Source organism: Polypterus senegalus, chromosome 5 (assembly GCF_016835505.1).
Source record: "Polypterus senegalus isolate Bchr_013 chromosome 5, ASM1683550v1, whole genome shotgun sequence".
NCBI lineage: Eukaryota > Metazoa > Chordata > Cladistia > Polypteriformes > Polypteridae > Polypterus > Polypterus senegalus.
In genome coordinates, this window is record NC_053158.1 from 109,205,261 (window position 1) to 109,231,464 (window position 26,204).

General features: G+C 34.4%; 1 protein-coding gene across 2 annotated transcripts in view; it reads right to left on the minus strand.

Moving 5' to 3' along the window:
• Positions 1-11,962: 11,962 nt before the first annotated feature.
• Positions 11,963-26,204, minus strand: part of faim2a (Fas apoptotic inhibitory molecule 2a) — a 113,567-nt gene continuing 99,325 nt past the window's right edge. The window contains exons 9-12 of one of the 2 annotated variants that reach the window (XM_039753224.1): positions 24,836-24,923; positions 21,896-21,991; positions 17,620-17,673; positions 11,963-13,889 (exon numbers count right to left, since the gene is read on the minus strand). In XM_039753224.1, the coding sequence (XP_039609158.1) occupies positions 13,743-13,889; positions 17,620-17,673; positions 21,896-21,991; positions 24,836-24,923 (385 nt within the window). In that variant the 3' untranslated portion in view covers positions 11,963-13,742. The remainder of the gene's footprint in view (positions 13,890-17,619; positions 17,674-21,895; positions 21,992-24,835; positions 24,924-26,204) is intronic. The other variant, XM_039753225.1, reaches the window with a different exon arrangement.

Sequence of the window (26,204 nt, forward strand, 5' to 3'; positions counted from 1 at the left end):
CCCTTGATCCAACTTTACAATTCTAAGAGCATCACACAGTCTTGACTGTAAGTGGACTGGGGAATTTCACACAACCGTCACACAAGGACTGGCTTGGTAAAAGGCGGGGGTTTCCCTTCGCTGTGGAATGAAAGATTTCATGCTGTTTGGAAATCACTTTTTAGTCCCTCCAAGTCTGATAAACTGTAACATTTTTCCTACACCCTTTTGACTTGGTGATAATGCTCTACCACAAGTCTGAGTGCCAGAAATCAAACTCACCATATTTCTGACATTCTATACATGTAAAATCTCTTCACAATTATTACCTAATCATTTCAAATGTTTGCTGCACATTTATAGTTTTATTTATTGAGCCCAGCCATCCTTAGTCATACCAAAATTGTTTTAGGTTTTGCAAGAGAAAACTGCGTTAGAAATGGAAGTATGTAATGTCCTGACATTTGTATTTGCTATTATTAAGGAGTTTGTGTATCATTGTCTTCTGACCACATCAAAAGCCATATAAGACGAGGAGCTGTAATTTCCACCCGTATACTGTATGTGATCCAAGTTTACCTGCCTTACATGAGATGCCAACATCTCATTTCTAGCTTTGTAATTTAATAAAACAAAATATAACATTTTTATAAAATAATAAATTATTATTATTGCCTAACTTTTCCAGTACTAACTTCTTTACAGTTCACTTTCCCCAGGGTGTAGCAGGTTAGCTTGGGAGCATTGAAGAAAGGACTGATGTAAAGTAGCACCGAGCTCATCAACAATCAGACTACAAGAAAAACAGTCTTTAATAATAAACAGTGTGCTGATAGGAAAAAAACCATTGAATTTTGCTGTTCAAAGGCCATATTGTGACAATTGGAATACAGTATAGCTTTAACACCAAGTTCCAAGAATCCGTGTTCCCACTAGGATTTACACTTCTCCAAGTCATGTCCTAAGTATATTTTCCACCTTCTCCTTTTGGGTTTCTGGGGGTTTCAGGGCAGCCTGACTGGAATTAACCAAAAGTCCAAAGCTAGGCAGACAAAATGACAAAGAGGAACGACGGCCTTTGTTTTGAAGATCTTTTATTCTTGTGTGCCTTTACTTTAACTGAATGAAAAGAAACAATAGATTCTACAGTTTTGACCTGAATTAAATCAGACATATGCTTTTATTTACTTATTTTTATAAATTCTAACAGCTGTCTTTAAAGTCTAAAAGAGAAGGATGAATTTATATGGCAACACTATCAGGCTACAAGGTAAGCCTCTGAAACAAAACACTACATCAATGGGATGTTTCATTTGTCTTAACTTGGAGTAACCTTATCGGTAGTTAAGTAAAAGATACAACTATCACTATAAGAGTACTACGCACTTATTCATCATCAACACCTCTTATTTCCATACATTATAAAAGTTCAAAATGGTGAAAGCAGCATCAATTTATTGCAGCACTGTTACAAATGTAAGTACAGTATTTAAATTTCCACCAAGGACATAACATACTCATGTTGATTTTAACTATACAGTATTTCAAATTAATAAAGTACAAGAGAATATCAGTGTCCCAATAAATATGTTGCCTTGCTGTATGCATATCCTCACTGGAGCACCTCCTGGTTTGCATCACCACTTTTACAACACAGTAGCAAGGGGAGCGCCCATAGCAGTGGGATACTCAAGCTGACTGTTAAAAGTAAGTAAGAAAGGCAACTTTTCTTTAAAATAATTTTATTGCACAGGTTCATTTTATTGAACATAATAGGGTACATTGAAAAGTTAGATGGAATCAGCCATCTTCTCAACTCCATGCCACTATTAAACCACTTGTCTATGACACATTAAACAATTCAAGGAAAGGTCAAGGTTGCTACAAAGACCATGCATTTATCACCGCACATATATAGGATATTTTCTTTTCTTTTAGTGTACTGTCAGATTTTTTTTTAAATTTAAACATATGATACTTTAATACAACTTTTAATTTACCCTTCAACTAAACTGAAGACTTTATCCATTCACCATTAACAAGTATTGAGAAATAACTTTTACTTCTTAAATTATAACCAATATATACACTACTGGTCAAACGCACAGCTTAGCAAGTGTCAGTTTCTATTGTGAAGCGGGGACTCTGTGCTGCAGGTTTGACGGGGCAAGTGGCAGTAAGAAAGCCATTCCTTAAAGGGTAAAATAGAGTCTTGAAATACCGACTGTGAACTACTGAAGACTGGACAAAGTCTCCTCTTCACAGTAGAAACTGACACTTGCTTTTTTCAGCCACTGTTAAGCTGTGCTTGAAGCTGTTGTGCTGCGAGATGCCTATCATGCAAGTTGGTGACCCTCAGAAATTTGTCTGATTGAGCTGTGACTGGGTCTGCCAGAACTCTTCCTATCAGTTTCCAATTGCCTTTGGATTGTGTAGGACACCATACTCACTGACTCTTTGATTTTTTTTTTTACAGCTTACACTTCTAAGGGTAATAATGCTCTGTCTCATTTCATTTGTTAATTGCTGTTTTCTTGCCATTATCAGTCACTCAGTCATTATCCAACCTGTTATATCCCAACACTGGGTCATGGGGGTCTGCTGGAGCCAATCCCAGCCAACACAGGGCGCAAGGCAGGAACAAATCCTCGGGCTGGGTACCAGCTCACCGCAGGGCACACACTAGTGACAATTTAGGATCACCAATGCACCTAACCTGCATGTCTTTGGACAGTGGGAGGAAACCGGAGCACCCGGAGGAAACCCACACAGACACGGGGAGAACATGCAAACTCCACGCAGGGAGGACCCAGGAAGCGAACCCAGGTCTCCTTACTGCGAGGCAACAGAGCTACCACTGCGCCACCCGCCATTATCACTATTACTAATATTATCATATTGTCCAAGTAGTATTCCAGAGGGTGTACCAACACAGTCTGTTCCAACTTTGCTTTAAGACAAACACACGGTTTTTAAGTAATCCACAGAAGTTGGAACACCTGTGCAAATTGTTTACTTTAATTGCTGTTGAACATCTGTAGGATGTAACATATTAGTTGCTCCCTGAAGAAGGACCATTTGTAGTATTATGATATTTCCTTTTTTTCAGTTTTTGCTAACTTAAACTTTTAAACCTCTGGTTGTTTGTTACCTTTTCACCATTTTAGGTCATGCATTGCATTTCAGCTGAATAAATCTGAAGAAAAACTGAGGTGATCTAAAACCTTTGACCGGTAGTGTATTCAAAAATGTTATAAAACATGACCTTTCTAAATGCCCAGTCAAGTTCTGATTTTACAAAGCTGAGATATTACACAGAACACCATCGGTATTGTATACAGAATGTGTGAAGAGCAAAAACATTCATAACTTCCCACTCAAGTCAAACTTTTCCATTTAAAAACATTCAATTTGACTATTTTGTACCCCAAAGACAAATATTATTGCTGTCTGAAGCCTTAAATATAGTGTTTAAAAATTACATGAACAAGCAATAGTGGATCCTGGTGATGTGTGCAATTATGCAATGACAATGAAAAATATCATGTCAACTACTAACTAGGTTACTTAATTAAATGGTTATTGTAACTGGAATGAAATGTAACATACAAGGCATAAATCTGAAAATGCAATTATGGAAAAACAAGAAACACTAAAAGCCTAAAATAGCTGTGTGAATTAATAATGTAAAAGTTGCCAAAGATCAGGCAAAGCTATTATTTTTTACATGAACAATATCAACTGTATATAAATGAATATTGGGTGGGGAAAGGCGGTTGCGATTTCAGTTTGTTTTAATTTTTTTTCTTTGGGAACATAATGTCTGGGGTAGTGTATTGATAGTATGATTGTGTCTTTGAAGAACTGTCTTATTGTTTATATCTTTTTTTTAATATAAATACTGTATACATTTCTTAAAATAAAATGCAAATTTGTAGCCCTCATTCCTATCCTGCTAGTCTCCACTGCCTCATGATTGGTAATTGTAAGGTGCATCAAGGACACTACCATTGCATTTTGGCTTCATTTCTTAACACACTACCTTATTGAAGTTTAACATATTCTTAATAATAAAAATAAAATCACGAAATGCTGTTGTGGATGGCAAAATCAAACAGGAGAAAAGTTACATGTATTGTTTTAAACTTCAAATTGAAGAGCTAGTATTACTGCTTGCAAAACTGATTTTAAACTTTTGAAATTATGCAAAAATGAACTGTGGTACATCTGATCAAATTAAAAAATAATTCTAAATATTTATAGCATAAATTATTTTCAATTGATGTCTCTTGATAACAATATTTTCTTTTCTATGAACTCAAAATTGAATAATGCAACCAAAATCTTTATTAACTGAAACAAACTCTATGCAGATATTACTATCAAGTTGACATTTAAATCTGAGAGAATGCTTTAGTTTGGCTATATCAGGTATTATATATTTCTGTTAAGCAGATGTGTATGTGGGCAAATTAAAAGCAAGTCTTTAATGATTTGATTTATTCATGCCACCCATGATCAGAAAATCAATAAACAAAAAGTCAATCTAGCAGAACATCTACTGAACAGTAATAAGCTATTTACTAGCCTTCTCCATACATCCTACAAAAGAAAATTATTCTTAATAGCCACATAAATTGTAAATAGCATGGGTCACTCATGGTAGTACAGCAGGGCCTACAGCCCATTACAGTAAAATCAAAACTGGCAACGGTGGAGGGGTTTGGTCTTTTTCAAAACTGTATGCAAACAACCATCACAATGTGAAGGTAACAAATTCCACATAGCAAGGAATTAGAACTACTGTTGTCAAACGATAGAATGCAAAATGTTACTGTATATATATTACACTTAACATGAGCTTCAAATACCTTTTTTTTTTAAATGCTTCCAAGTGTTTCTCTACTGCATTACACTCCTCACTTACAATTTTGGGATCTGTTTTATGAAAAGGAATGTGCATTGTGAGAGTGTGCTTAGCATATCTCTATAGGTATTGCTAGGCAATAAGGGAAAATCAAACAGCTGAAAACTGTAAAAAGTTAAATTCATCCGTTATAACTTACATATCCAACTTCGTTCTCAGATACAGCACCACTAAAATCCATAAAATGTATTAACATTATTTAAAGGTTTATTTTTCTTCTTTCACAAAAGTTTTTTACTTAATTGACTCTTCACAAAAGACTATCGATTGATTGTTAATAGTTTAATCTCCTTCAAATAACTAACAAAAATATTTAAGAACTATACATTTATTAGGATGAAGTAGCCCTTTGTTACAGTGCCCTCCACACTGTTTTGGACAAAGACATATTTTTCCTTAATTTACCATTCTGTTCCATAGATTAAACTTACAAATCAAACAATTCAGACATGATTAAAGTGTACATTGCAGACATTAATTTAAGAGTATTTTGCATATATTTTGGACACGCCATGTTTATACAGGGTCCCCCACTTTCAGGGCACCATAATGTTTGGGACAACTGGTGCCACAGATATTTGTGATTACTCAAGTGTGTCTTATTGCTTCATGAGTGTAGTTATAAGATACCTAGGCTTGGTTCTACCCTTTAGAGTCTGTAATTGCCATTGTTCAACAACAAAAGCTGTGCCAATGAAAGTCAAAGAAGCCATTATGAGGCTGCAAAACAAGAACAAAACCTTAGGATTAACTAAATCAACTGTCTGGAATATCATTAAGAAGAAAGAATGCACTGGTGAGCTCATTAATCGCAAAGAGACTGGTAGGCTAAGGAAGACATCCATAACAGAAGAATCTAAAAGCCCCAAACACCTGTTTGACAGATCAAAAACAGTCTTCAGGAGGTAGATGTGGAAGGGTCAGTGACTAGACTTCAGCAACAGAAATACAAAGGCCACACTGGAAGATTCAAACATCTTGTTAGCCACACAAACAGGACAGGCAGATTACAGTTTGCGAAAAGTACTTAAAAGAGCCTGCAGAATTCTGGAGAAAGTTCTTGTGGCCAGACGAGACAAAAGATGAACCTGTATCAGAGTAACAGCAAGAGTAAAGTGTAGAGCCAAAAAGGAACTACTCAAAATCCGAAGCATACCACCTAATCTGTTAAACATGGTGGTGAGAGTGTTATGTCTTGGGCATGTATGGCTGCCACAGGTACTGGCTCACTTATCTTTATTAATGATGTAACTGCTGATGACAGTTGCACATTCAATTCTGAGATGCATATAAACATATTATCTACTCACATTCCAGTAAAGGCCTCCAAACTCATTGGGCAGCGCTTCATCCTACAATAAGATAATGATCACAAACATACTGCTAATGAAACAGGGGATTTTCAGAGCTAAAAAAAAGGAAAATACTTGAATGTCCAAGCCAGTCACCAAATCTAAATCCAAATGAGCATGCCTTCCATGTGGAACTTAAGGAGCCAAGCCTTCAAAACAAGCAGGAGCTGAAGATGGCTGCATCAGAGACTTGGCAGAGCATCACCGGAGAAGATACTCATCACCTGGTGATGTCTATGAGTCACACACTTCAAACAGTCATTGCATGCAAGAGATAAGCAAAAATGAATTAAATATGACTGCTTTAATATACTGTACTTACCATTGTTATGTACTAAACATTATGGTGCCCTGAAATGGAGGTACCATCTAGAAAAAGTATTGTTATTTCTACATGGTGTGACTGAAATGTATGTAAATACCCTTAAAGTCTACAATTTTAAAGTGTGAAGCAGAAGGGTAAATCAAGAAGAAAAAAAAATCAAGAAGAAATGTTCCAAACATTGTGGAGGGAAATATACTGTACATTTCTACTTTGACTTTCAGGCGGCGCAGGCAAGGCAGAAGAGAAACTTCATTTAAGATACTGCTCTGCTGAGTAGGCTAGGATATTCTGATTTATGATCATTAAAACAACTCACAATATTATAACATGCAATAATTATTAGCCTGATTTTTCAGTTGTGATGCAAATTTAGACAAAAGAGAAGACTGTAAGTAATACATGCAATGCATTTTTGGTTGAAACTGTAGCAGCTTTTTCGGGTTTCAAAAAGCACACTACTTTCAGACAACTAACAATTAAAGACCTTTAACATTAAGGGGCCATATCAATAAAGTGCATGACTTACATACAACAATACAATTTATATAAATATATATGTGAATATTAAGGTGGAGATACAAATTGTTTTTAGTTTAGTAGTTGGTTTATGAAGTACATACAGTGGTGTGAAAAACTATTTGCCCCCTTCCTGATTTCTTATTCTTTTGCATGTTTGTCACACAAAATGTTTCTGATCATCAAACACATTTAACCATTAGTCAAATATAACACAAGTAAACACAAAATGCAGTTTTTAAATGATGGTTTTATTATTTAGGGAGAAAAAAAATCCAAACCTACATGGCCCTGTGTGAAAAAGTAATTGCCCCCTGAACCTAATAACTGGTCGGGCCACCCTTAGCAGCAATAACTGCAATCAAGCGTTTGCGATAACTTGCAATGAGTCTTTTACAGCGCTCTGGAGGAATTTTGGCCCACTCATCTTTGCAGAATTGTTGTAATTCAGCTTTATTTGAGGGTTTTCTAGCATGAACCGCCTTTTTAAGGTCATGCCACAACATCTCAATTGGATTCAGGTCAGGACTTTGACTAGGCCACTCCAAAGTCTTCATTTTGTTTTTCTTCAGCCATTCAGAGGTGGATTTGCTGGTGTGTTTTGGGTCATTGTCCTGTTGCAGCACCCAAAATCGCTTCAGCTTGAGTTGACGAACAGATGGCCGGACATTCTCCTTCAGGATTTTTGGTAGACAGTAGAATTCATGGTTCCATCTATCACAGCAAGCCTTCCAGGTCCTGAAGCAGCAAAACAACCCCAGACCATCACACTACCACCACCATATTTTACTGTTGGTATGATGTTCTTTTTCTGAAATGCTGTGTTCCTTTTACGCCAGATGTAACGGGACATTTGCCTTCCAAAAAGTTCAACTTCTGTCTCATCAGTCCACAAGGTATTTTCCCAAAAGTCTTGGCAATCATTGAGATGTTTCTTAGCAAAATTGAGACGAGTCCTAAAGTTCTTTTGCTTAACAGTGGTTTGCGTCTTGGAAATCTGCCATGCAGGGCGTTTTTGCCCAGTCTCTTTCTTATGGTGGAGTCATGAACACTGACCTTAATTGAGGCAAGTGAGGCCTGCAGTTCTCTAGACGTTGTCCTGGGGTCTTTTGTGACCTCTCGGATGAGTTGTCTCTGCCCTCTTGGGGTAATTTTGGTCGGCCGGCCACTCCTGGGAAGGTTCACCACTGTTCCATGTTTTTGCCATTTGTGGATAATGGCTCTCACTGTGGTTTGCTGGAGTCCCAAAGCTTTAGAAATGGCTTTATAACCTTTACCAGACTGATAGATCTCAATTACTTCTGTTCTCATTTGTTCCTGAATTTCTTTGGATCTTGGCATTATGTCTAGCTTTTGAGATGTTTTTGGTCTACTTCTCTGTGTCAGGCAGCTCCTATTTAAGTGATTTCTTGATTGAAACAGGTGTGGCAGTAATCAGGCCTGGGGGTGGCTACAGAAATTTAACTCAGGTGTGATACACCACAGTTAGGTTATTTTTTTAACAAGGGGGCAATTACTTTTCACACAGGGCCATGTAGGTTTGGGTTTTTTCTCCCTAAATAATAAAAACCATCATTTAAAAACTGCATTTTGTGTTTACTTGTGTTATATTTGACTAATGGTTAAATGTGTTTGATGATCAGAAACATTATGTGTGACAAACATGCAAAAGAATAAGAAATCAGGAAGAAGGCAAATAGTTTTTCACACCACTGTGTGTATATATATATATATATATATATATATATATATATACTGCTGCTGGATTATGTGAATTTCCCTTGGGATTAATAAAGTATCTATCTATCTATCTATCTATATATATATATATATATATATATATATATATATATATATATATATATATATATATATATATCTATCTATCTATATCTATATCTATATATATATATATATATATATATACACACACATACACACACACATATACTGTATACATATATACACACACACAAATTCATGGAGAGCATGGGACTTTTACCTACACATAAGCATGAGAATTACTTGACAAAAATGTTCTGCTCCATCTCCGTACTCCAATTACATTTTATATAACACCACCTACTTAAGAAAAAAAATAAGCTACTGTAATTGTAATTCATGAGAAATGAATGAGGTAAATTGTCTAATCTAAAGCAACACTCTAAAAACAGGCAATACATAAATAAATAAATGTTGCTAAATGCACATGACTCTTCAGCCTTGACTGGCTTTGCATTATTATACACTGAATACTGAAATTTCATAGATTTACACAAAAACAGAGCAGGATGTCTTCACAGTGTAATGCATCTACTACATGGGCAATTACTGGTTCAGTTTTCATTAATGTATTTTAAGATATGCACTCCAAACCGTACAATTACTGTAACTCAAAACAAACATTAATAAAATGTTACTTTATTAATAAAAAAAATCAGTGAAATAATACTTTTCACTCTGACAGGATTACAATTAACCTATGAACTTGTGATTCACTATGTTGTCTTGTTTGCTATGTGCATGTTCAAACTGCTCACCTACCAATAATTTCAAACAGAAAATTAAATAGGTTATAAAAGAAGCAGCGCAGCAGCAGTGCTAGTGTTAATTTTACCTACATAAACAAACACAGTGACAAAGCCTTACTACTTCACTGACAATGGAATGCTGAGTTTTGACATCAGTCATGCAATTCTTGTGATAAGCTCATGGTGCTTTTTTAAATAATGATTCCTGAACATAAACAGTAAAACCATTTACTTGTGGCTTTGGAAGACGTATCAAATGAAATATGTGTTTTCCATGACAACAGCACATTTTAAAAAGAAGAAAGGTCACCTTGGTCAAAATGTTTCATAAAAAATCTTAAAAATACAACAAAAATCAAATAACTGGATTTCTTTATAACTGCCTTAAGCCTGATCAAGTTAAGAATATTATTATTTAAGTTTTCTATGTAACAGTCCAAGGTCCCTTTCCCTTGGATGATTTAGTTATGCAGATGTACTAAATACCATTTAATTAACAATAAAAATAAGTTTTCATTGTTTTATTTATTTAAAACTTCCTATTTACATTCATGTTCATTTTAAAATGTGCTATCTTCACTTTATTATTTTATTGTTTATTTTTACAAACTGCTAAAACTTAAAAATGTTTATTAAAAAATGCTTTTATTTTACTGGGAAGATTCACTGAAGGTGAAATCAGGCAAAATGGATCAATATGTACAGTATATGCTGACAACAGGAATGTTAACTGTAGCTTTGGACTGAGGTTACATTTTAAGTTTCTAATGAAAATTTGTATATACAGTATCTAAACTTTATTCCATACACTTCTTCTATTATTTCTCAGCATTTTGTGTATGTAGTTTAAAGAAAGCATTTGCTCTTGCAAAAGGGATACATTTTTGGCCTTCAGACTTGTGCTTATTTGTTAGTTAAGATAAAAAAAAAAAAATGTACTCACGGACACAACATCCAAATTGAAAATTTTAAAAAGTTTTGTAAATGAATAGATTTTAATCATTTACAATGCAAAGAATTTACTTTGAGTAAATTAAAAAAATTGAGCTCTACAGTAAATTTAAAAAATGACTAATAAATTAGGATTGTCCTTAGTTTAACAGTTATCTTCTTCATTTACTAACCATGCATACAAATTTTTTTTTTTAAATTAGGGTGAGTAAAAACACTATCTTAATTTACAAATAATGCAACTTTAATGTTAAGACTCTTAAAGATAGAGAATTTTAAATCTGACTTAAAAAGATTGTAACTTTTGAACTTCTCTTAAAATTCTGCTGTCATCTGAGGCTTATCTTGACATACAAGTGACTATTCACCATAATTTAATATCTAAATGGTAAAGTTTAACAGTAATCATTATTATTTGCCTGTGGGTCAACATTACCTGAAACCTTTCTACGTTTTATGCTGAATTTTTAAATTATAGTCATGTATTTCCAAACAAAACAGTGCTTGATGTACTCTTAATTGCAGCATTAGACAATACTTAGCCTAGTACAACTTAGGAAATAAACTGAGAAGACAATGAACTATAATTCAAATGGGAACAGAGAACCTACACCACTTAAAATTCCTGCATTAATTACACTCACTCACAGGAAAGTAATTTATCTTTTTCATGATCAAATATCGCTCACAGCAAAGCTGCTGATTCTTTTTCTTACAAGTTTACTAAATTAATAGACAAAACTCCACGAGACACCCTGAAGGCCTGCCTCCAGACTACTCTGTAACATTACTGCAAATGAAAAGTAGGTTATTTACTGTAAATATTAAAATTGGGAAAAAAATTAAAAGATGTATCTAATATCTTCCACATTCAAATAGAAAATGCACACTATCACTAACTTAGACATCTTTTAAATCAAATTACAACAGATGCACTGAGCATTACTCATTTTTTTTGCTTTTGATTCTCTAGAATCAGAAGCTGGATTGCATGTTGACTGATGCAAGGAAAAGAGTACCAAAAATAAATGTATTTCTTAAAGACTACTTGGGAAACTGAATATTAAGGTATTATCTAAAAATTTTTGCTCTGTAAGGTGTTGTTCTTGCATATATTCCTCTCCTCACAACTTTCACTTTCATGTGTAACAATGTCTAATTCCCACATTGTAAAAATAAAATTACCAAATGAGGGTGCTCACTTAAAATAAGCTGCACATGGTACATATACAGTAAACTAATTCTAGCTATTCAAACAAATAAAAAACAAAATAGTATTATCTATTTAATAAGCACACAAATTAAATAAAAACACTGTAGTGCTATTTACAATATTTGTAATACAAATAAATCAAGATAATTTAAATGTCAAGTACTGTAATATAAAAAGTTATTAAAACAAATCATTTTAATGTAATTACCTCTATAAATTGATGAAGGTGCATCATTCATTGAACAAAGTGCAAAATGTGTTTTTGTTCACATAAACTAGCCAAGTTTACCTATTATCTTGATCATTTATAATTTTGCAATTAATAGTCCTAGGTTTATTAAATATTTAATTTTGGAAGATTTAAAAATATTTGAAATCAACAACAACTATCAAAATAGATTTTTAAGTGAAAAAATATTTGCAAGTATTTTTTGACTTTCTTTTGTAATTAGCAAACTCAACTAGTGAGACTGCCAAAACCACTCATGAAAATGTATAAAGGTCTGAGGGGCTTAAAGGGTTCAGTATTGTATACCTATGGGACAGAAATCACAAAGAACATTTTACACTTGAATGAACTACTTGTATATCCTACGGTGTAAATTAACCTTACACTACATGGTGCACTGGTCCTATCAAGCACACTAATACAGAAAATTATGGTACAGTTACTTAATTACCTTCATATGAATTTCTATGCTATAGGCTTCTTTTATTACAGTTTTTCATCTAACGTTTCTCCATAATATGAACTGCCTCTTGAGTACAAACATATAAGCACTTTACAATTGATATAAATGTGTTTTGGACATTCATCCACCTCAACTAGCCATCTTTGAGTTAAAATACATAATGTACCATGAAAAACATTCAGACTGGCATCTGAGGCATTACTACCACTGTGTATTGGCCCAACCCAATCCACTATCTTTTTTAAATTATACCTCAAAACTGTGAGTGTAGATGCAAGATTCACAGTCATGAAAAAAAAAAATGAAGTAGGAATTTAAATGCCTGTACTCCCTAGGAAGTGCAGAAAATATTCAATATAAGAAACTTTTTGAATACATGAACTTTTCACTTTATACCTTCCATAATGCATTCTGACTAAAATCAAACCTTTAAATACAAAATACATAACATTAACATTACTATGAAGGCTAAATATACCAGCATAAGTGTTGAAGGAAACATCAAAATTCAGGATTATGTTGTGTTCATTAATTTGTTCTTTTGATAATGCAATTTATTATGAACACCGGTCAATAAAAACTCCTTTTGAATATTATCTGGAACAGCAAGAAGATATTAAATGTTTCTTAGTAAAATATACTCATTGTTCTTCCTGACCATAATGCTGCAATTCCCAAGAAAGAACATAGGGAATCATCAATAAAGGTTAGCTATATATTACATACAACACAATTCTTCTGTTCTTTACTTGTGCCTGTGCCTCATGCTACAAACATATGAGATATTAGATTCGTTTACATTCTTCAAAAACCAAAATTCAGGTCAGAAGGACGTATAATGAAAAAAGTAGCAAAATGTTTAAGGTAACCTTCCATTCATCTTGTAGGTATATGCATGTTTAAGATTTTACTGTGTCTTTTACAATGTAACATTTGACTGCCATGAACAGAAGGTACGTTGTTACAGTACACACACTTTGGATCTAACAACTGGTAAACCCTTTATCACCTAGTACAATAGGAAAAAAGACAGTCTGAGAAGAATGCAGTTTAGGTTAGAACAGGTTGTCCAGCTATTCATGGTGAGCAGTAAGAGTAACTGAATTAATAAAACAGGAAGGTATATCCTTGGCCTTGCTTCAAAAACCAAACCTGTTAAATTATTCAGTAAAAGAACCACAGGCTACTTCCGTGCAGGGTTCCAAAACAAGAAAAAGATTACTGATGTCTTCATTGTGAAGTGCAAAACTGCAATCTCACTCTCGACTTCCAAACAGCTGCAGCAGGAAGAAGAAAATATAGACAATGTCCATATAAAGGCACATGGCACCAAATACATGTTCTTCAGGACTCAGGGAGTATCGTCGATTTCCTGTCAGCAACTGGACATCAAAGGCCAGAAACTGCAATGACAAAATCATCTTTAGGCAAAGAAGAATAAGGTAAAAATGTTCCAAACAGATTTTGGAAAAGCTTTTGGAAGAGAATTTGAAACAGAAAATGTATACTATTTGAAAATTTATGAATAAAAATTAACAAAAGGGTCAAGTTAAAGATGACATATTAAAACAATATGTCTACACAATGCTTACAGATTAATATACTGTATAAAACATGTCAGATTCTACAGGTTGTTTCTGTTTTTGATAATTAAACCTTTTCATTTATCCACTTTTGACACTTAGAAAGTACAACAGTACTCTTATTATTTCCAAAAGAAGAAACATCTTTCTTCCTGATAATATCTAGAGCAAATACATGTCATTTTTGAAAGACAAAAAATAAATGCTGCAATGACAAGTGAAACTAGACAAATCACATTAAAAGCAGGATTAGAATTACACTGAAAAAATAAATAAAGGTGTTTCACTGATTGCTTTTACTCGCTTCATGAAATATAATCTGCTTCTCATTAATAGAAATTCAGTCCTACTTGTTAGTTACAAAAGAACAACCGTATTATTTAAGCAGTGGATATAACAGAATATGTCTGAAAACATGCAGAACAACTGTTATGATTTAACAAAGAATAAATTAATATATAGCATTAATTTTATGAAGTGCTCTGTGTAATGGAGCAAAGGAATTTTGCAAGTGTGGATTGCCAAGATCAATGCTTACACACTGAGTAATGTGCTGAACCCCTGTTACACTCCTTGTTCAATTAAGACTGTGTAGCCAGACACACCTCAGCTCAATCTCCATTATTAACTTTACAGACAATGCTGTTATATTAAGCCTGATCACCAACAATGAAAAATGACTTGCAAAAAAGAGGTTTACCTTCTGACACAGTAGTGTATGGAAAACAGTAGGTAAAAGGTAAGCCTCTTTTAATGTCAGCAATTCAAAGACCTCATCATAGACGTAAGGAAGTAAGACAAATCACAATGCTACCTACTGTACATTGGTGGGGATGCTGTGGAAAATTTTGAATTTTATGGGGTCACCATCAGTGCTAACCTGAAGTAGGTACAACACATTTTAGCTATCATCAAGAACAGTCAACACCATCATCACATTCTCAGACTTCTACGAAATGCCTATATGTCTCCAATTACAGATGATTATATTTAAATTATATATAGATAGTGAAAAGTCAAGCAAAATTACACCTTTTATTGGCTAATTAAAAAGACTACAATATGCAAGCTTTTGAGGCAACTCAGGCCCCTTCTTCAGGCAAGATGTAATCAGGTCATTCCATGTGACACATTGCCAAGAAACTGAAGATTTCATACAACGATGTCTATTGCTGTCTTCAGAGAACAGGGCAAACTAAATATTAGATTAAAAATCATTTCAAGTAGTAACAGTCATTAGCAACAGTAATGTTTTGGTTATATTTTTAAATCAATTTAATGATACCTTGATTTAAAAAAAGTGTCAATTTCTAGCAAACCAATAAAAAAAATTGCTATATACAGTCTGCCCTCGTTTATCGCGGTTAATCAGTTCCAGACTCTACCGCGATAAATGAATTTTCGCGAAGTAGGATTCTTTATTTATAAGGTTGTAGAGACAGGGACTTTAAAACACTGCAAACAAACATTTGTGTCTTTTTCAAAAGTTTAAACTGTGCTCCATTACAAGACAGAGATAACAGTTCCGTCTCACAATTACAAGAATGCAAACATATCTTCCTCTTCACAGGAGTGCACGTCAAGAGCAGTGAATGTCAGAGAGAGCGAGAAAGAGAGAGAAAAAGCAAACAATCAAAAATCAATACGTGCTGTTCGGGCTTTTAAGTATGCAAAGCACCGCGCGGGATGCATATTGTATATCATTGAGGAGTTTTATTTAATACGTAATACATGCTCGGATTGGGTAGCTTCTCAGCCATCCGCCAATAGCATCCCTTATATGAAATCAACTGGGCAAACCAACTGAGGAAGCATGTACCATAAATGAAAAGACCCATTATCCACAGAAATCCATGAACCAGCGAAAAATCCGTGATGTATATTTAGATATGCTTACATATAAAATCCGTGATGGAGTGAAGCCGCTAAAGTCGAAGCGCGACATAGCGAGGGATCACAGTACAGGCATGATTTGTAATGTAATGAAAAAATATTTGTTCCCTTCCTGTTATTGCTGATTTTGATACTGAAAGTTTTCAGGTGTTCAACATGCAAGCTTTCAAGGCAACATCTTTCCCAAAAAAGGGGCCCGAGTTCCCTCGAAAACTTGCATATTGTAGTCTTTTTAGTTAGCCAATAAAAGGTGTAATTTTGCTTGACTTTTTACTACATACATAATAGCTAACACGGTACAACACCCTAGTAATATAGGGATAAAGCAATTCAAAATGAGTGAGGAATACAGCAATATCTACAGTGCACTGCCAGCAGCACACTACACACATTCGTACTACCATTTTAGAAATTTTGTAATGCAGCTGCACTACCTTCAGAAAAAAAAAAAAACAGTTGGAGCAGTGAAGCGCTGAAATGGTGTGATGCCAGCAAAGACATCTTTCGTTAAATAATTTAATTTAAGTTGAACTGTTTAAACTATGATTGGTTTTGAATTTTTATTATTCAGTAACGTGAATATGATGAGCATTTTTGGAGGCTTTCATCCTCACAAAGAAAATTCAAAGTAAATTTCTTTTGTAAAAAATAAAAACAGTAATATTAATACATTCTTTAATTGTGTCTTTCAAACCATTCAAGGGTACATTAAAAGATATAATCATAGCTGTCAATGGTAGCAATACACTTTTTTGCATCAGAGATGCTTTTCTAATACATACTATACAATTGTAACAACATTTTATGACATTATTGTTGAAAAATGCACTGATTATTATTAATATTACTATCAAGCAGAATTAATCGGGCATACAGGCAAATAAAATATATAGTGTTTGCTTGGGAAATATTTAAAAATTCCTTCTCTTTATTTAAGAACTTTATTATCCTTGGCCTACACACTAATATAACAAGCATTGCCTTTTATTATGTCTTGTGCAAATTTGCAAATGGGTAACACAGTAGACATAATTGAAATTTGTTAGTGCTGCTGCATTTTTTTTGTTAGTGGTTGGTGCAGTTTACTTAATTGTATGTCCAAATAAACAGGTTTGAATAAAAATGGAAATGTCAGAAAGAGTGATTTTGTTAAACCACACCATACAATTCCTTACATTGGAAAACAAAAAACCTTTAATTTGCTCCATTTCTTTCAGCAATTTGATTTTACCACTTTTGTAAAACACATATTTATTGGAAAGTATATATATATATTAGACCTAAAATACATATAAAATAGGTTAACAAAGCTCTTGCTCACCTTTTACTTTTTAAACCAAAATTTAAAAAAGCCTATAGTTGAGATTAGTTTGTAGATCATGTTGATTTTTTAAAATCCATTTAGCCATGAGCTCACAACACTTATATCATTATTTCTGAGTGTTCTATATTAAATGAAAACAAAGTATCTGGATTAACCCAGAAATGTTTAAACCTGTGAATTGTTCCTTGCTTGGCATGCTCTTTGGTAATATTCACATATCAAAACACCATAAAGGAACATACAACATATATTTCTATTCTATCACACCATTTTCTCTTCTGTCATAAATGTAAAATTGTTTATAATATACTAAAATACATGAATTGCTTATACCAATGTAAAAACCAAGGCTCCAAGTCCTGCATAGGCTGTCTGTATCCATGGTATCTGTGAAATATAGACACACAAAAAAAAAAAAAATACACACAAATATCTATTAATGTTTTACACCATTTATTTTATTTTGTTAGAAGTCATAACACTTTAAAACCTGTTTAATCCAATTCAGAGATGCTGAAGACCCAAGTTTGTCTTGATTAGGATTTGGTGCAAGGTAAGAACCGACCTCGTAAAGAGTCCAAGTCCACTTCTGGGACCACTAACGCACATCCACAAATAGCTAATTTAGAACTGTCAATAAACATAACCTTCAGCATATGGGAAGAAAATTGAAGTAAGAATAATCTATATATACACAAAAAGAACATACAAACTTTACATAGATGGCAAGTGGAAGTGTGATTCGACACAGAACACTGGATTCATGTGGCAGCAGCCTACCACTGTACCACCATGTGACCTAACCATGTAAAAATCAACAGCATACAACTGCCATGATACTTCTCTCCAATCTGTGTCATTAAAGTAACTGTGCTGCTTGGTATAGTGTTGTATTCAGTCATTTAAACAAATTCACCTGTGCATTCTGCAGTCTGTTCTCCTCTTTCATTTTGTACCTACTTTTATGGTGATCAGGTCCCATTTATGAACTTCGTGTAGTGTTCACACAAAGTAGCAATTTAACGTTTCATGGTTCAAAAATCCCTGCATGGAGTTTGCATGTTCTCCCCGTGTCTGCGTTGGTTTCCTCCGGGTACCCTGTTTCCTCCCACAGTCCAAAGACATTCAGGTTAGGTGCATTGGTGATTCTAAATTGTCCCTACTGTGTCTGTGTGTGCGCACCCCCAGCGTGGGGTTTGTTTCCTGCCTTGTGCCCTGTTTTGGCTGGGATTGGCTCTAGCAGACCCCGTGACCCTGTGGTTAGGATTTAGCGGATTGGATAATGGATGGATGGATATAAAAATAGCTACAACAATACGGTATATGTTCTGCTGTGTTTTGTATTTTGGTATCATCTATTTTTTTGGAATCATGTGTTCAAGGTACAGAAAACTGCTATACAGTATATGATTACAACAGTGACCAGAACCAATGGGGTTAGTCAAATATGCATAGAGAAGCTTCATACAGATCTTGTCCCAACTAATCATTGTCAGAGATGGCTGGGGTGGTGACCCGGCCGGGACGCCCAGGAGGACCGGAGGAGGGCTTGCGCCTTCCCCAGACCACGTGGGGGTGACCACCCTGGTACCTTTGGGGGCCACGGGTACAGAGCTTTGAAGCTCCACCCTGTAGGTGCCCGTGGTCACTGCCAGGGGGCGCCCCTATGCCTTTGGAGCCCTGGACCTCAGCACTTCCGCCACACCCAGAAGTGCTGTGGGAAAGAAGAGCGGGGACACCCGAAGTGCTTCTGGGGATGCAGCCGGCACTTGATTGCCGGGAAACACCTGGAGCACATCCAGGTGATTATAAAAGGGGCCACCTCCCCTCATTCAAGGCGAGAGTCGGGAGTGGAGTGGACTAGAGCTGGAGAAGAGAGAAGTAGGCGGTCTGAAGTGAAGGCATTGTGAAGAGGCCAGGACTTTGGGGACTTTTGGGGTTGTGTGAGCACTTTTTTTATATAATGGACTATGTGTCAATAAATGTGTGTTGGGTGACATGAATATGTCTGCCTGTCTATGTCCGGGCCAGTCTCCACACCATGTTATATAATTCTTAGTGATCCTGCTCGGTCTCAATCCTATAAACTCCTATTTAACTGTGTGACACAGTTCACAACACAGAATGTAAACTATGTGCTGTAAAAAGTCTTCAGCACCTTCAACAATCAAGCTGTTCAGTAGTAAAGACAAGGTCAACACAAACTGAAAAGGATTTCATGTGTACCGAGTTTAAGAAAGCATTTTCCTTTTATTTTACTGTACACTTCCTTCTTTCTTTTATCCAAAAGTTTTGTGATTCAACTGCTGTAAGATGAAAAAAGGATTACAAATTTAACCTAGACTGTGGCATTCGCCATGAGCTTAATGGCAAAAAACAACACTGACGATTTTATTCTGTGGTCAGTATTTTTTCAAGAAAACAATGACTGGTGATTTTTTTCTTAGTTACCATTTTGCGTACAAAATGGAGATTGTGTTATGAAGCTTTGTTTTGCTAAGTTGTTTTGCCATTTTTTTTCTGGACTTTAGACATTTTTTTCCCCTAGTTTTATTAAGTTTAATGAGAGTTTTGAAATATTTTTTCTCCCATATTTTAATATTTCCTTTTTTTTTTTTTTAAAGACTATAATACCATTTCAAATTTCCAAGTATATCACCATTTTAGCAGGTTGCCTAGACACAATGACATTCCCTGAAGGTAGTGCCATGATAACATCATAATGGTTACAGTATATAAGTAGCATTGCTCTACTGATGTCATCCAAGAATGTGGACAAAGCTTTAAAAATGTCTTGTGACCTTTTATCTGAGACCTTTTTTTTTTTTTTTTACTTCATTTTGGCTTGCATATTGGGTTTTCACAATTCAGTTTAATGATCTCCTGTTTTTTGACCTTGCGTCTTTCGCACTTGCGCTTTCATCTTATGTTCTGCTTATCTTTGCCTTAGTGGTCACCACATGCCATCAACTGGCAGAAGATATTGCTGTTGATTTGTGACTCCATTCACACAAAAAGTAATTAAATATTTTTTTTCTTTATTGTAAAAGAAAAAATCAATTAAACGTTTTGCTTTGCTCAAAATACAAAGTGACAAAATAAAAATCAAAAGCTTCAACATAACACTAACAGACATGTGTTGCTTCTTCTATAACATATAAGTACTGTATCTAAAATGCCTGAACAAACTTTATCAATTTCAGAGATCCTGAAAGCATTTACTACCATTCTAAATTTAAATCATAGCAGGAAAATAGTTACTCTTAAGGGCACATGTATACAATTACTTTGGAAACAGTTCCACAGTAGCATTTTGAAAACATGAATGTGGAGAAAAACACATGCAAAAATGACTGATCTTGCAGTGAGATTCAAAGCAAAGAATCAGAAAAAGTTGTTTATCTGGTGAGCTAAATCAACACAGCCATTATGCAAAGAAAGGACATCCTAAAAACACCAATGTGTTGTGTTTTTTTTTCCTCTTGACCCAATCAGATAATTTCATTGTAAAGAAATAACAGCATATACACATATGGCCACACCTCTTTTGTTTTTATGATTATAGTGTATTGAACGGTTAGCTTAATGGCAAGCAGATCAATATCACTGGCATAGCTCCATGTTCTCCTTTAAGATTAGAAGTTTATACTGTCCAGTTTTACTCTTTATCTGATTAGTTAGCGCTCCTAAGCTGGACCAAATGTTCATAGAGCAGTTGTCTCCTCATTGTGCTGGACTGCATATATTATATTGTTCCGCTTACATTTTGGTGAAGGGACTTTTCAGTGTACAAAGTTCTGTCTTTGCATGTTGACAATATGAAATACATAGGAATATAATGTGTATTAAAAATTCTCCTGATTTTCTTGGACACCCCAGTCACATAACTGATGTTTTGTTACTTTTTCAAAGAAAGCCCTGTCTGGGTAGCAATAAGCTTTCAATTCTTCTCTGAGCTGCACTCTTTAGCCTTGGGCTCAGTGCTAGTGGGCACATTTGCAGCCTAGTGGTATTGCATTCTGTTAATCCCCAGTTTGTGTTTCACCAGGTGTTAGGAATCAGTTGTCTGTAACCTACTATTTCAAGATACATGTTGTGATTTTTCCCATTTATAATAAAATAAAATTAAAAATATCAGTTTACCTTTAAGAGGTGAAAACTATTATAAACTTGTTGAACAGATTTCATAAGACTGTAAAGTTATTTTAAAGGACTATTACAGAGAAAGACACAGATATTTATGCTTGATTTCTTTTTCCAATTTTGCACATCACTAATGTTAAAACAGATGATAACAAAAAATATTAAAATGCCGAAGAGAAGAAAAAAGTGCGGAAACAGGTTATTGTAAAATGATAACAAAAATCTAATAAATAGTGCAATCTATATAATTTAAGGTTAAGAGATGTAAAAACCACAGTTACAGCTAGCGATTGTGTCAGCTGCAACATTTACAGTTCTTATTAATTAATATATGTATGTCATATTTTGAATTATTGCCAGATCTTTTCTAAAGTACTGAATTGGATTAAGAAGGTTCAAGAACACTGTATAAAAATTTTTATTTTCAGGCATTTTTGGACCAAATTGAGTATTCAAGAATACTTACATATCCAAAGGGTGCTGTAAATGCCAACACTAAGCCAGTAAGAAATAGAACCATAGCCAAAGAGAATATCAGTCCATGACATGAAGTAAAGTCAACCTGTGGAGAAAAGAATCATTACTGAGAAGCCTCAGCTGAACACTTTTGAAAGCATGAATGTGGGAACAATCAATAGAAGGATTGTGTACTTATATCTAAATGAAAACATATTTATTATTAAAATGTGTTATGTTGACCTCACTCTAAATTATAACAAAACATTTTTTTTGTGTCATTTTTTCAAGTATCACTTCGTTAAAATGCCACATTTACCTCACAGGTCTAATATCATTACTCCCTAATCGTGCAGAAAACTTTGAAAAATAAGCTATGGCTGCACTTGTTCTACTAGAAGACTTCACTAATGACATGTTACACAAGAGTACATTCTCAGACACTGATTAGATTTTATTGTTAAGAAAAGTGAATGGCTTATGAGCCAATATTGACCAAAAAGAACCACCTTTAGGCTACCAATCCTCAGGACTCAAGAGAAGTTCCTGTCTGTAGACTTCATCATCAGCTTTTAATAAGATCCACTGCCACCATCTTGCAGAGAGGGTTATTAAGGATTTTAATCAGAACCTTAACATGGTATATGGCTGATTGACATTTTCAAAGACGGGATTCAGAGTGATTGTAAATGGTTATCCATCTGAAATGCTGTACTGTCCTATCTAGAGTGTGTTATTTAACCTCTTTTATACTTTCTATACACTAATAGTTATTGTAGTAAATCTTACAATTTGCTGATGTTAAGCCCAGTTAACGGAACAAAATCATTGTCTAATGGTAGATGATTTTGTTAACACTAGAATCCCTGAAGCATATGAAAAAACCCGTAATCCCAGCCCAATTTAAATTCCTTCGCACTTCTCCATCAGCGTCTTTTGTTTTGTAAATGTGTCAATCAGCACAAGCAGCCTGCTGTCCCATCACCCATCCCCTTGACGGAGCTCAACTCTGGCAAAAAGTTCTCCCAGCTCAACCAAGGTTCCTTATCTGCGTGTGAGGTGCCTGGAGGTGTATAGGGTAAATAATACAGTATATCGTTATTTGGAATACATGCATTTCATGTGTGTTCCGTGTCTACAAAGATGTTGTTAAGTGTAGGATTAAAGGAAATAAATGCGAGGCAATGAATTCTGAACACATACCTAAAGCAGAATTTTTTTCCATGTTATACTAATAATGATGTGAAGTGTATAATGTGTGAAGACTTTAGTCCAAATATCAAATAAATGTGCGCTTTTATTCAAGAATATAATCAAAGTAAAAAAAAAAAAAAATCATTCAATTTACATGTTGCTGACAATGAGCTACAAACCCAAGCTCAAATGTCAATTAACAGAAAGCTTATACGTATTCCTGGATGGTGCAGAGGTATGAGCTGCTACATTATAACCGAAAGGTTGCAGGGTAGAGTCCCAGTGCTCCATGTTTTGAGTAGTGAGCTGCTATTATTATTACTATAATATAATGAAAACATACATTTGAATTGAAGCTGTAACACCCGGTGTAAATTTTGGCTACTTGTAAAAGTTAGAGCCTTTTTTTTTTATATTCAGTTTTATTCTTTCAGTGACGTTCATGTGGTGCAACAAACTTGACTCTCCCTCACTCATTACTCAAAACACGGAGCGCTGGGACTCAAACCCGCACCATCCAGGAATACGTATGAACTTTCTGTCGATTGACATTTGACCTTGGGTTTGTAACTCTTTAACAGCAACATGTTTTGAATGATTTTTTTGTTTTTCTTTGGTTATATTATTAAATAAAAGAGCACATGTTTATTTGATATTTGGACTATCTTCATACATTATACACTTCACATCATTATTAGTATAACATGGAAAAAGTTTCTGCTTTAGGTATGTGTTCAGCATTTCTTACCTTGCATTTATTTCCTTTCATTAGACACTTAACATCTTTGTAGACACGGAACACACATGAAATGCATGTATTCCAAATAACGATATACTGTATTATTTACCCTATTCACCTCCAGGGGACCTCACATGCAGTTCAGAAGCCTTGAGCTGGGAAAGCTTTTTGCCCGAGTTGAGCTCCGTCAAGGGGGTATGGGACAGCAGGCTGCTTGTGGTAATCAACACACTTACAAAACAAAAGATGCTGATAGAGAGGTGCGAAGGAATTTAAGGAGGGTTGGGATTACAAGTTTTTTTTTGTTGGCTTCAAGGATTCTAGTGTTAACTAGTGTGTATTTTCTTCAATTTAATGTTATAAAAAAAGTAAAGACCTAATAATTGGTTTTACAAGAGATACCACATATCTACTAGAAGCAATAATTAAAGACTGCTGAAAAAGATAAAATTCTTGGGGCAGTCATAGCCTTACAAATTATTTTAAATTGAAATAATTATGTACTCTGCAGAAACTACCTAAGGAAGTTGAATCTTTTTACCTTACATTTTAAATTTATGACAGTTTTTTGTGTAAATCTTGCATTGACACAGGTTTTAACTGTTCTGCAGGATTGTTTTGAAACTCTTCATGTTGGCAAAAAACGAGATAGATTAAATCTATAATTTTTTGTGAATTCTTTATGTAATAAACTTAATAAGTTATAGTGTAATGAAAATTGCATTATTAGATCTGGACCACCCTATATATACACTACTGTATATGACCGGATATTTAGGAACATTTTTATTTATGCATATGGATTTTTATAAAGCATTAGTATGAACTTACAGGAAATTCAAAATTAATTTATGACCCTTCCACATGTTTTTATGAATAAAGTTCCTGTAGCATCTGATAACTGCAACAAAAATTATATTTTCAACAAAGTAACAGCCTTTGACTCCAGCTCTATAAAGATGACTCACTTAAAGCAGAATAATAACCGTTGCATGAAAAGAAAAGTAGTTTCCTCACCTTAGTTTGAAAGCAAAAAAGGGTAATGGCAAAACAAACCATTGCTGTAATTCCAATGCACAACATGACCACTTTTGTATTATGGTAACTAGAAAAAAAAGAGAAAACTGTTTAAAAAAAATAATTTCTTCTTGATAATTTAGCTACTCAAAACTGGAAACAACCTTCCAAAAACTCTTACCAAAATCATGACAAAAAAGTTTCACAAACTATTGTTTTGAACAGTATTGGAAACCTTATTCTTGCAATACATATTTTGGCAATTGAGAGTGCTTAATGACACATTTCTAATATCCACCTGTAAAACAATATCTGTAATTATGTACACTCAGTCCATGTAAACTTGGGGACAACATCCAAACTATATAAAGACACTGACCAGACGAGCAATCAAACCAGCGCTCATTGTGCTATGTGAAAGTAACTTACTCTGTGACTCTGCACTGCCCACATTAAAAATCGTTATTAATAATAATAACCTCATTAAAACTAAACATAAACGTGTAATGTTGGTTTGGTTGATAGCACTGATTGTGTGCTACACATCTGTTTAATCTGTAACTGCAATGATACTGCATGCAAGTAAGCAATATCTTTTCAAAATAAGGTTGATTTTTTTTTTAGTGACATAAATAAACGTCCATAGGCAGCTATTGTGATCTGATACACACATTAAGAAATAACAAAGCTAGTGAGCAAATACTTATAGTCATGTGTTTTTGTGAATGGGATGTGCAGGTCATAGATGCCAATTGCTTAAATTCTTTTTTTTTGTTTGGCAGATAAAAACACAATTTGTTTTAGTTTAAATACAGCTTAATTTAAAAATGGGCCGGCTATTTGAACTAGACAAATCCTTTATGGCTCCAATTTTAAAACTATTTAGCTGTATCTTAAAAAGAAACAGGAGACATTTCATTCCTTGAACTTTAGTAAAAGCTGCCACTCACTGAAAACTAGTGGGACATCTGTGCCTGACAGTTAATTATGTGTTTGATGCAACTTGGTGTCTTTTTTTATCAAGATACCATTAAAATGAATTTAAAATCTAACCAAGACATTACTAGTGTTTCTAATTGCTATTATTGCTTGAAATTACTGATTTTCAAATTTATAATTTACATATGACTGCAAAGCTTAGTTTTCCTAATGGTAAACTACCTTAGCTTATCCTTAATTAGTCATGCATAAATGCCAACTGGTAATAAGAGAAACTTCTTAAACTGCATGAGCATAGCGGAAACCTGTGATTCTATTCATTTAAGTTGTGAGGTAGAGGCATTCCTTTGTGACTGACTTTTTAAGGTCCCACATTTCACAGTGCATATCAGGACTTAAACAAAGCCATGATGTCAAAGAAAATCACTGC